Genomic DNA, 10,573 nt, shown 5'->3' with positions numbered 1-10,573 from the left:
CATGGACACCTACCGTCAGGGCCTGAAGGGGCTTCACCATCTAACAGCTTTGAATGGATAGATTCGTACTCGTCCCCGCCCTTACTTGGGCAGAGCTCGGTTGCTATTGGTTGACACAAATGTCGGTCACACACACGCGGCGGTACGGCCCTTGGTGAGACAGGAGGTGTGGCCGGGGTCGCGCAGGCGCAATCATTTAGCAGGTTGCCGGTATCATGGCTGGGGAAGGAGCGGTGAGCGCTGAGGCTCTGAAGGAGAAGATACAGCGGGAACTGAAAGCTGAACACGTGGTAAGGGCACCTGACGTCACCAGTCTCTGGAGGAGCCCAGTAGATTTATAACATGTCACACCCTGAATATGAGTGTAACCTGTCACCAAAGGTGAACTTCTCCTTTAACGAGAACCTGTCATTGGTAACATAACCATGATCCCTCTCCCCCCCCCCCCTTTCCATTCCATTTGCCCCCCCCTTTGCATACCCTTTTAATTCCCTTTGCCCCTCCCCCTTTGCATACCCTTTGCGCCCCCCCCGTTTTCATTCTTCTTTATCCCCCCCCTTCTTTTATTTCCCCCTCTCCATTCCCCCATTTGGTGGTGATTGGACAGCACAATGATGGATCTTGGGGTTGATAAACATTCCTGTTGCTGGTGACAGGTCCTCTTTATACAGTGTCTCCTCCCCACCCCCGCTTCCTCCCTTCTCCCAGCAGGCATTGTACACAGAATCCGCTTTATTGGAGCTTCCAGTGGGAAAGAGATGATGGGAATTTAAAGGACGGCTCCACCCGGTGCTGAGCTTACAGGTTAAAAGACAGCTCCGCCCAGTGCTGTCCTTACAGGTTAAAGGACGGCTCCGCCCAGTGCTGTCCTTACAGGTTAAAGGACGGCTCCGCCCGGTGCTGACCTTACAGGTTAAAGGAGGGCTGCGCCCAGTGCTGACCTTACAGGTTAAAGGACGACTCCGCCCAGTGCTGTCCTTACAGGTTAAAGGACGGCTCCGCCCAGTGCTGTCCTTACAGGTTAAAGGACGGCTCCGCCCGGTGCTGACCTTACAGGTTAAAGGACGGCTCCGCCCGGTGCTGACCTTGCAGGTTAAAGGATGGCTCCGCCCGGTGCTGACCTTACAGGTTAAAGGACGGCTCCGCCCGGTGCTGACCTTGCAGGTTAAAGGATGGCTCCGCCCGGTGGTGACCTTACAGGTTAAAGGATGGCTCCGCCCGGTGCTGAACTTACAGGTTAAAGGACGGCTCCGCCCGGTGCTGACCTTACAGGTTAAAGGACGGCTCCGCCCGGTGCTGTCATTGCAGGTTAAAGGACGGCTCCGCCCGGTGCTGACCTTACAGGTTAAAGGACGGCTCCGCCCGGTGCTGTCATTGCAGGTTAAAGGACGGCTCCGCCCGGTGCTGACCTTACAGGTTAAAGGACGGCTCCGCCCGGTGCTGTCATTGCAGGTTAAAGGACGGCTCCGCCCGGTGCTGACCTTACAGGTTAAAGGACGGCTCCGCCCGGTGCTGACCTTACAGGTTAAAGGACGGCTCCGCCCGGTGCTGACCTTACAGGTTAAAGGAGGGCTCCGCCCAGTGCTGACCTTGCAGGTTAAAGGACGGCTCCGCCCAGTGCTGTCCTTACAGGTTAAAGGACGGCTCCGCCCGGTGCTGTCCTTACAGGTTAAAGGACGGCTCCGCCCGGTGCTGACCTTACAGGTTAAAGGACGGCTCCGCCCGGTGCTGACCTTACAGGTTAAAGGAGGGCTCCGCCCAGTGCTGACCTTACAGGTTAAAGGACGGCTCCGCCCAGTGCTGTCCTTACAGGTTAAAGGACGGCTCCGCCCAGTGCTGTCCTTACAGGTTAAAGGACGGCTCCGCCCGGTGCTGACCTTACAGGTTAAAGGACGGCTCCGCCCGGTGCTGACCTTGCAGGTTAAAGGATGGCTCCGCCCGGTGCTGACCTTACAGGTTAAAGGACGGCTCCGCCCGGTGCTGACCTTGCAGGTTAAAGGATGGCTCCGCCCGGTGGTGACCTTGCAGGTTAAAGGACGGCTCCGCCCGGTGCTGAACTTACAGGTTAAAGGACGGCTCCGCCCGGTGCTGACCTTACAGGTTAAAGGACGGCTCCGCCCGGTGCTGACCTTACAGGTTAAAGGACGGCTCCGCCCGGTGCTGACCTTACAGGTTAAAGGACGGCTCCGCCCGGTGCTGTCATTGCAGGTTAAAGGACGGCTCCGCCCGGTGCTGACCTTACAGGTTAAAGGACGGCTCCGCCCGGTGCTGTCATTGCAGGTTAAAGGACGGCTCCGCCCGGTGCTGACCTTACAGGTTAAAGGACGGCTCCGCCCGGTGCTGTCATTGCAGGTTAAAGGACGGCTCCGCCCGGTGCTGACCTTACAGGTTAAAGGACGGCTCCGCCCGGTGCTGACCTTACAGGTTAAAGGACGGCTCCGCCCGGTGCTGACCTTACAGGTTAAAGGAGGGCTCCGCCCAGTGCTGACCTTACAGGTTAAAGGACGGCTCCGCCCGGTGCTGTCCTTACAGGTTAAAGGACGGCTCCGCCCGGTGCTGACCTTACAGGTTAAAGGACGGCTCCGCCCGGTGCTGACCTTGCAGGTTAAAGGATGGCTCCGCCCGGTGCTGACCTTACAGGTTAAAGGATGGCTCCGCCCGGTGCTGACCTTGCAGGTTAAAGGATGGCTCCGCCCGGTGGTGACCTTACAGGTTAAAGGACGGCTCCGCCCGGTGCTGACCTTACAGGTTAAAGGACGGCTCCGCCCGGTGCTGACCTTACAGGTTAAAGGACGGCTCCGCCCGGTGCTGACCTTACAGGTTAAAGGACGGCTCCGCCCGGTGCTGTCATTGCAGGTTAAAGGACGGCTCCGCCCGGTGCTGACCTTACAGGTTAAAGGACGGCTCCGCCCGGTGCTGTCATTGCAGGTTAAAGGACGGCTCCGCCCGGTGCTGACCTTACAGGTTAAAGGACGGCTCCGCCCGGTGCTGTCATTGCAGGTTAAAGGACGGCTCCGCCCGGTGCTGTCATTGCAGGTTAAAGGACGGCTCCGCCCGGTGCTGACCTTACAGGTTAAAGGACGGCTCCGCCCGGTGCTGACCTTACAGGTTAAAGGACGGCTCCGCCCGGTGCTGTCATTGCAGGTTGAAGGACGGCTCCGCCCGGTGCTGTCATTGCAGGTTAAAGGACGGCTCCGCCCGGTGCTGACCTTACAGGTTAAAAGAGGGCTCCGCCGGGTGCTGACATTGCAGAATAAAGGACGGCTCCGCCCGGTGCTGACATTGCAGAATAAAGGACGGCTCCGCCCGGTGCTGACATTGCAGAATAAAGGACGGCTCCGCCCGGTGCTGACATTGCAGAATAAAGGACGGCTCCGCCCGGTGCTGACCTTGCAGGTTAAAAGAGGGCTCCGCCCGGTGCTGACATTGCAGAATAAAGGATGACTCCGCCCGGTGCTGGCCTTACAGGTTAAAGGACGGCTCCGCCCGGTGCTGGCCTTACAGGTTAAAGGACGGCTCCGCCCGGTGCTGGCCTTACAGGTTAAAGGACGGCTCCGCCCGGTGCTGGCCTTACAGGTTAAAGGACGGCTCCGCCCGGTGCTGACCTTACAGGTTAAAAGAGGGCTCCGCCCAGTGCTGACATTGCAGAATAAAGGACGGCTCCGCCCGGTGCTGACATTGCAGAATAAAGGACGGCTCCGCCCAGTGCTGACCTTACAGGTTAAAGGACGGCTCCGCCTGGTGCTCATATCTGAAACCCATACACCGGCTGTAAAAATCAATACCCAGCTACAGCAGCCGTGTGCTTCCTTTAACCCCTTGTATACTATGCCATGTATAAAAGGCTCCTGGTACACAAGAGGTTAATGAATATAGCCCAAAACTGTATTTAGAAGTCTTGGGATCCTCTGCAGCCGGAGATGGCTCCATCCCGAGGTATTGAAGGGATGGAGCAGCCGTTGGGACCATCACCCCCCTAGTGTCACAGGAGGGAGCGCTGTCCTGTTCTATCAGGCCACACATGCGCAGTGTGCTCTCCTGTCGCAGCCCCTGAGCTCATCATAGACGAGGTGTAGATGATCTCAGACTGAGGTCATCAACTCACAAACCCAAAGCCCACCTACACCACCTGTACTGGGGCTTACCCAGAGCTTCCAGCCCCACCCACAGGTGACTGCTGGGGTCTGACATTTGGCTGCTCAGGTGTTGACTGCTGCATTGTGGGAGAAAGGTGGGCGGGGCAAAAAAGAGAACCTGCCAGTCTGCCTTGAATGCACAAAGTGACATACTTTACCTTCCATTATCCATCCACTTAGGACTGAGATTTTCTTTTGGGTGGAGTGACCCTTTAATGCTGCTGGAGAAATACAAGAAACTCCGTTACTGTGTAATATTCATAAGGCATCTGTGGTGGCATGTAATTTTCCCGACTGCTGGGCTCTGCGTCGGGGGGGGGGGGCATGTACCGGAGGACTACAAGTCCCAGCACCTCTTTTGCTGCATTATAATTGTGTGTTCTTTTGTCCCCCCAGGAGGTGGAAGACACGTCCCCCGATCACTGCTCCACCAGCTTCAAGGTTGTGGTGGTGTCGCCTCTGTTTGAAGGGAAGCCTCTGCTGCAGAGACACAGGTGAGGAAGAGGAGCATTCTGGGTACAGTTGGTACTGGATGTATGGGGGGGGGGGGGGGGGGGTTGTAGTACAGAGACACATGTGATGAAGCAGAGAATTTAGGGTACTGGTGGTCCTGTATATATGATAGGGCTGGGAGATTTTCTTTTAAAAAAAAAACTCGATTCTCTTAAAAAAAACTCGATTCACGATTCGAATCAAGGTTTTTTTTTTTTTCAGTGGAAACCGCGCCGGTCCTGAGGCGCTGCGGGCATGAGCTTTTAGGCGAGGCCGCGGCTTCGGCCTAGTCTGCGGCGTCCGGCCTCGCAGACTACCCGCAGCACCTTTGGCACCAATTACAGCCTCAAGTCTTTTGGAGTATGATGCTACAAGCTTGGCACACCTATTTTTGGGCAGTTTCTCCCATTCTTCTTTGCAGGACCTCTCAAGCTCCATCAGGTTGGATGGGGAGTGTCGGTGCACAGCCATTTTCAGATCTCTCCAGAGATGTTCAATCGGGTTCTGGTCTGGGCTCTGGCTGAGCCACTCAAGGACATTCACAGAGTTGTCCCGTAGGCACTCCTTTGTTATCTTGGCTGTGTGCTTAGGGTGGTTGTCCTGTTAAAAGATGAACCTTCGCCCCAGTCTGAGGTCCAGAGCGCTCTGGAGCAGGTTTTCATGAAGGATGTCTCTATACATTGCTGCATTCATCTTTCCCTCGATCCTGACTAGTTTCCCAGTTCCTGTGGCTGAAAAACATGCTGCCACCACCATGCTTCACTGTACGGATGGTATTGGCCAGGTGATGAGCAGTGCCTGGTTTCCTCCAGACATGACGCTTGCCATTCAGGCCAAAGAGCTCAATCTTTGTTTCATCAGACCAGAGACTTTTGTTTCTCATGCTCTGAGAGTCCTTCAGGTGCCTTTTGGCAAACTCCAGATGGTCTGTCATGTGACTTTTACTGAGGAGTGCCTTCCGTCAGGCCACTCTACCATACAGGCCTGATTGGTGGAGTGCTGCAGAGATGGTTGCTCTTCTGGAAGGTTCTTCTCTCTCCACAGAGAAACACTGGAGCTCTGTCAGAGTGACCATCGGTTTCTTGGTCACCTCCTTGACTAAGTCCCTTCTCCCCCGATCGCTCAGTTTGGCCAGGCGGCCCTCTCTAGGAAGAGTCCTGATGGTTCCAGACTTCTTATATTTACAGATGATGGGAGGCCACTGTGCTCACTGTGACCTTCAATGCTGCAGAAATGTTTCTGTACCCTTCCCCAGATCTGTGCCTCCATACAATCCTGTCTTTGAGGTCTGCAGACAATTCTTAGCACTTCATGGCTTGGTTTGTGCTCTGACATGCACCGTTAACTGTGGGACCTGCTATAGACAGGTGTGTGCCTTTCCAAATCATGTCCAATCAACTGAATTTACCACAGGTGGACTCCAATCAAGTTGTAGAAACATCTCAAGTATAATCAGTGGAATCAGGATGTACCTGAGCTCAATATTGAGTGTCATGGCAAAGGCTGTGAATACTTATGTACATGGGATTTTTTTTCCTTTTTTATTTTTAATAAATTTTGCAAAAATTTCAAACAAATTTTCACGTTGTCATCATGGGGTATTGTTTTATTCCCGTCTGTGTCCCTATTGGAGAGATTCCTGCCCATCTCCTATCAGGGCAGAACGTCTGTGGCTTCCTGTTCCAGTGACAACTACATCCCCATTTATCTCTACTTGTTCACCGGGGTCTTTGTACATACCCACCACACTCATATATTAGGGCTGGGGAAAAAATCGATTTAAATCTTGAATCGAGTTGAGAGGTCAAATCGATTCAAAATGTAAACAAATCGATTTTTTTTTTTTTTTTTTCACTGCGTCGGTCCTGAGGCGCTGCGGGCATGAGTTTTTAGGCTTCGGCCATGGCTTCGGCCGGACACCGTGGACTAGGCCAAAGCCGCGGCCTCGCCTAAAAAACTCATGCCCGTAGTGCCTCAGGACCGGCGCTGACACCGCGCCGGACCTGAGGAGCTGTGGGCAAGGAGTTTTTAGGTGAGGCCGGACGAAACCACACAGATGTCTCTGAAATCGCCCCCGAAGTCGGGACTGACATGTGGGAATGAAATAGTATGTGTTCAGCTGAACTCGCTTAATTTCATTCCCGTCAGTGTGAACCTAGGCTTATTGTGGATGGGGGGGGGGATCTTCCTGCTGTGCCTTTTTGTATTCAGGCAGTGGGGAGTCTTCCTTGCTGTCAGAATACAATTATCAGCGCTGGCGGCTATAGCCCGCGATACTGATTTATCTAAAGTTTTCCAACAAGAATGTTGTACAGAAAGCAAATAACACTGTCCACCATATCCTGTTCTTTTAGTCTGTCCTCCCCCCCACCCAGGAAGGGCTCAATCATGACATCCAATAATTAAACCTCTTATTGGACGAAACGCATTGGAAGATAGAGCAGGAGCAGAGTCTGGTGGACTGGGTTGTTTGCACGGTTCTCCATGGAATACATTTTTTAGAAGGAGAGGTTTTGGGAGTTCTGCAGCTTTTCACTATGAATTTCTGTACTTGGGGTGAGAAATGTGGCCCCCCTGTAGCCTTGGCACCTGTGACAGCTTTACGTCCGCTTTCAGCGGGAGGTCTAATGGCAAACCGGAAAGTAGCAGAGTGACCAGATTGACATTTTGAGATGTGTGTACCACAAAAGACAACATTTCAGATTCTTTACCAGGTGAAATGATAAACAGACAGTAGATGTTTCTGCCGTGTCCATCGCCATTTGCCCAGAGTTTCACTTATATACAGGAGAGATGGTTGTGTCCCCCCCCCTGTGTTCCAGAAACATTGGGGTCATGGTGTATTGCTGACTGCCATGATGGGAGAGAGATGTGTCACACTGGGCTTGATTTACTTAAACTGGAGAGTGCAATCTGGTGCAGCTCTTCTTTTTTTTTCCCCATCCAAAGCTTAACAAGTTAGAAGCTGATTGACTACCATACACAGCTGCACCAGATTTTGCACTTTCTAGTTTTAGTAAATCAACCTCACCGTGTGATGTGCATTGCTGATTCTGCCCCCACCCATCGTATTTATCTATGTATCTATTCAGGGTAGAGGATGTGTGTCCCCGATGTGTATCAAGTACATTGGGGTCATGTTGTGACATGTACTACTGACTCTGCTGCCAGCTGATTAATAAATTTAAAAAAATTTATATATATATATATATATATATATATATATATATATATATATATATACTCTCGTACGTGTATTTACACCGATCAGCCATAACTTTATGACCACCCGCCTAATATTGAGTAGGTCCCACTTTTGCCACCAAAACAGCCCTGACCAGTCACAGCATGGAATCCACTAGACCTCTAAAGCTATGCTGTGATATCTGTCAGTAGCAGATCCTTTATGTCCTGTAAGTTCCAGTACATCCCCACAGATGCTTGATTAGATTGAGATCAGGAAAATTTGGAGGTCAGGTCAACATCTGGAACTCATTATTGTGTTCCTCAAACCATTCTTGGGCCATTTTGCAGTGTGGCAGGGTGCATTATCCTGCTGAAGGTGGCCACTGCCATCAGGGAATACCGTTTTCCATGAAGGGGTGTACTTACACTGTTTCCCCGAAAATAAGACCTAGTGTGATTGTCGGTGATGGCTGCAATATAAGCCCTACCCCCCAAATAAGCCCTAGTTGAGGTCCTTGTAGGTCTTATTTTCAGGGTAGGGCTTATTTTCGGGGAAACAGGGTAGGGCTTATTTGGGGGGTAGGGCTTATATTGCAGCCATCACTGACAATCACGCTAGGTCTTATTTTCGGGGAAACAGGGTAGTCACCATCAATGTTTAGGTAGGTGGCACGTGTCAAGTAACATCCACATGAATGGCCGGACCCAACATTTCACAGCAGAACATTTGCCCAAAGCATCACACTGCCTCTGCCAGGTTGCTTTCTTCCTATACTGCATACTGGTGCCATATCTTCCCAGGTAAGAGTTGCGCGCGCACACACAGCCATCCACATAATGCAATGTTTCTCAAACTTTTTTTTTGTCTTTCGGCGCACCAAAAAGATCTAAAAAACTTATATATATAAATTTATTTAATTTGAAATTTCATGTGAAGGCTGTGCCTGCTTTTTGAGAGCAAATCAGATTGAAGTTTGATTACTCGATGAAATCTTCTTTGTACTTTCGCTTCCTTGCTTTTTATTTAACAGTTTCTTGATCAGAGTTCCAGACTTGAATAAGTATTTCTCCTTTTGCTAAACAGTGAACAAACTTTATAAGCACCAAAGTCTGAATGGAACGGTCTCTATTATTATAATATATTTAGAGCGATCGAGTTCTCCTGAGATCTCGCACAAGTTTCGTCTTTATGAAAGCAACCAATGAATGGCAGAGATTTTTATATATGTTACTTTTTTTTTTTTTTTTTTGGTTTTACCATTACATTTTTCGATATGTTTAAGGTTTCAAAGCGCTAGCAATTTTAAATATTTTTCAAAACGCCCACGGCACACGTACAAATCTCATGCGGCACACCGTTTGAGAATCGCTGACATAATGTAAAAGAAAATGTGATTCATCAGACCAGACCACCTTCTTCCATTTCTCTGTGGTCCAGTTCTGATGCTCGCATGCCCATTGTAGGCACTTTTGCCTGTGGGCACAGGTCAGCATGGACACCCTGACTGGTCTGCCGCTACGCAGCCCCATACACAACAAACTGAAATGACCTTTTTTTTCTGCTTTCAACACATAAACTTCTGGGACAACATGTTCACTTGCTGCCTAATATATCCCACTGAATTTTAGATGCCATTGTAAGAAGATAATTAATGCTATTCAGTTAACCTGTCAGTAGTCATAATGTTATGGCTGATCTGTGTGTATATGTACACACACACACACACACACACACACACACTTTCTAGAGAGATAATATGTGCCCCCTGTCATATATTTTCAGGCTGAGATGATTGTGTCCCCGCTGTGTTTAGGGTACATTGGGGTCATGGTGTGATGTGTATTGCTGACTCTTCCTCCTTCTTGCAGGCTTGTGAACAGCTGCCTGGCCGAGGAGCTGAAGATCATTCACGCCTTTGAACAGAAGACTCTGACACCGGCTCAGTGGGAGCAGGAAAAGCAGAAGTAAGACCTGACCGCCGGCTTACTGACATAACCGTCCTCAGCGACTCGCCTTCCGCCATTTTTCTGTGGACTGTGGTGTTCAGAAGAAGGATGCTGGCTGTCTCACATAGACACTCCTGGGACCACATGGGGATATCTAACCCACTTCAAGGGGAAATAAATACAAAATAAATGGAGTTGTAGTTACTGTCAGAGGTGCTTTATTACTACGACTTGTTTTGCTTCAGCCTTCCAATCTGCAGCTGTTAAGCTAGCCATACAGTGCCTTGAAAAGCATTCAGTAAAATACTCCTTTTAAATGTTCCACATTTTGTCATGTTGCAACCAAAAAGGTAAATCTATTCTATTGGGTTTTCATGTGATAGACTAGACTAGGGCTCGGTGATTTTCTTAAAAAATAAAAAATCTGTGATTTTCCTAAAAAAAAAAAAACTCGATTCATGAGTTGAATCGAGGTTTGTTTTTGTGGACACCGCGCCGGTCCCGAGGAGCTGCGGGCAAGAGTCTTTAGGCCAGGCTCCAGCTTCGGCCTAGTCCGCGGCGTCCGGTCTCGCGGACTAGGCCGAAGCCGCGGCCTCGCCTAAAAACTCCTACCTGCAGCTCCTCAGCACCGGTGCGGTGAAAAAAAAAATCGATTTGCTTAAATTTTGAATCGATTTGACCTCTCAACTCGATTCAAGATTTAGATCGATTTTTTTTTTTTTCCCCCAGCCCTATGATAGACCAACACGAAATGGCACATAATTGTGAAGTGGAAGGAAAATGATAAATTATTTTCAACATTTTTTACAAAT

The 10,573-nt window shown here is 50.3% G+C and overlaps 1 protein-coding gene across 1 annotated transcript; it reads left to right on the top strand.

Moving 5' to 3' along the window:
- Window positions 1–134: 134 nt before the first annotated feature.
- On the top strand, window positions 135–9,966 carry LOC141147603 (bolA-like protein 2). Its single transcript, XM_073634835.1, has 3 exons — window positions 135–290; window positions 4,533–4,630; window positions 9,684–9,966. Exons 1-3 carry the CDS (start codon window positions 216–218, stop codon window positions 9,781–9,783), a joined length of 273 nt encoding a protein of 90 aa, XP_073490936.1. The 5' UTR covers window positions 135–215; the 3' UTR covers window positions 9,784–9,966.
- The last annotated feature ends 607 nt before the right edge of the window (window positions 9,967–10,573 follow it).

The sequence above is a fragment of the Aquarana catesbeiana genome, linkage group LG06 (assembly GCF_042186555.1).
Source record: "Aquarana catesbeiana isolate 2022-GZ linkage group LG06, ASM4218655v1, whole genome shotgun sequence".
Lineage (NCBI taxonomy): Eukaryota > Metazoa > Chordata > Amphibia > Anura > Ranidae > Aquarana > Aquarana catesbeiana.
This window is presented reverse-complemented; position numbering and strand designations above follow the sequence as displayed.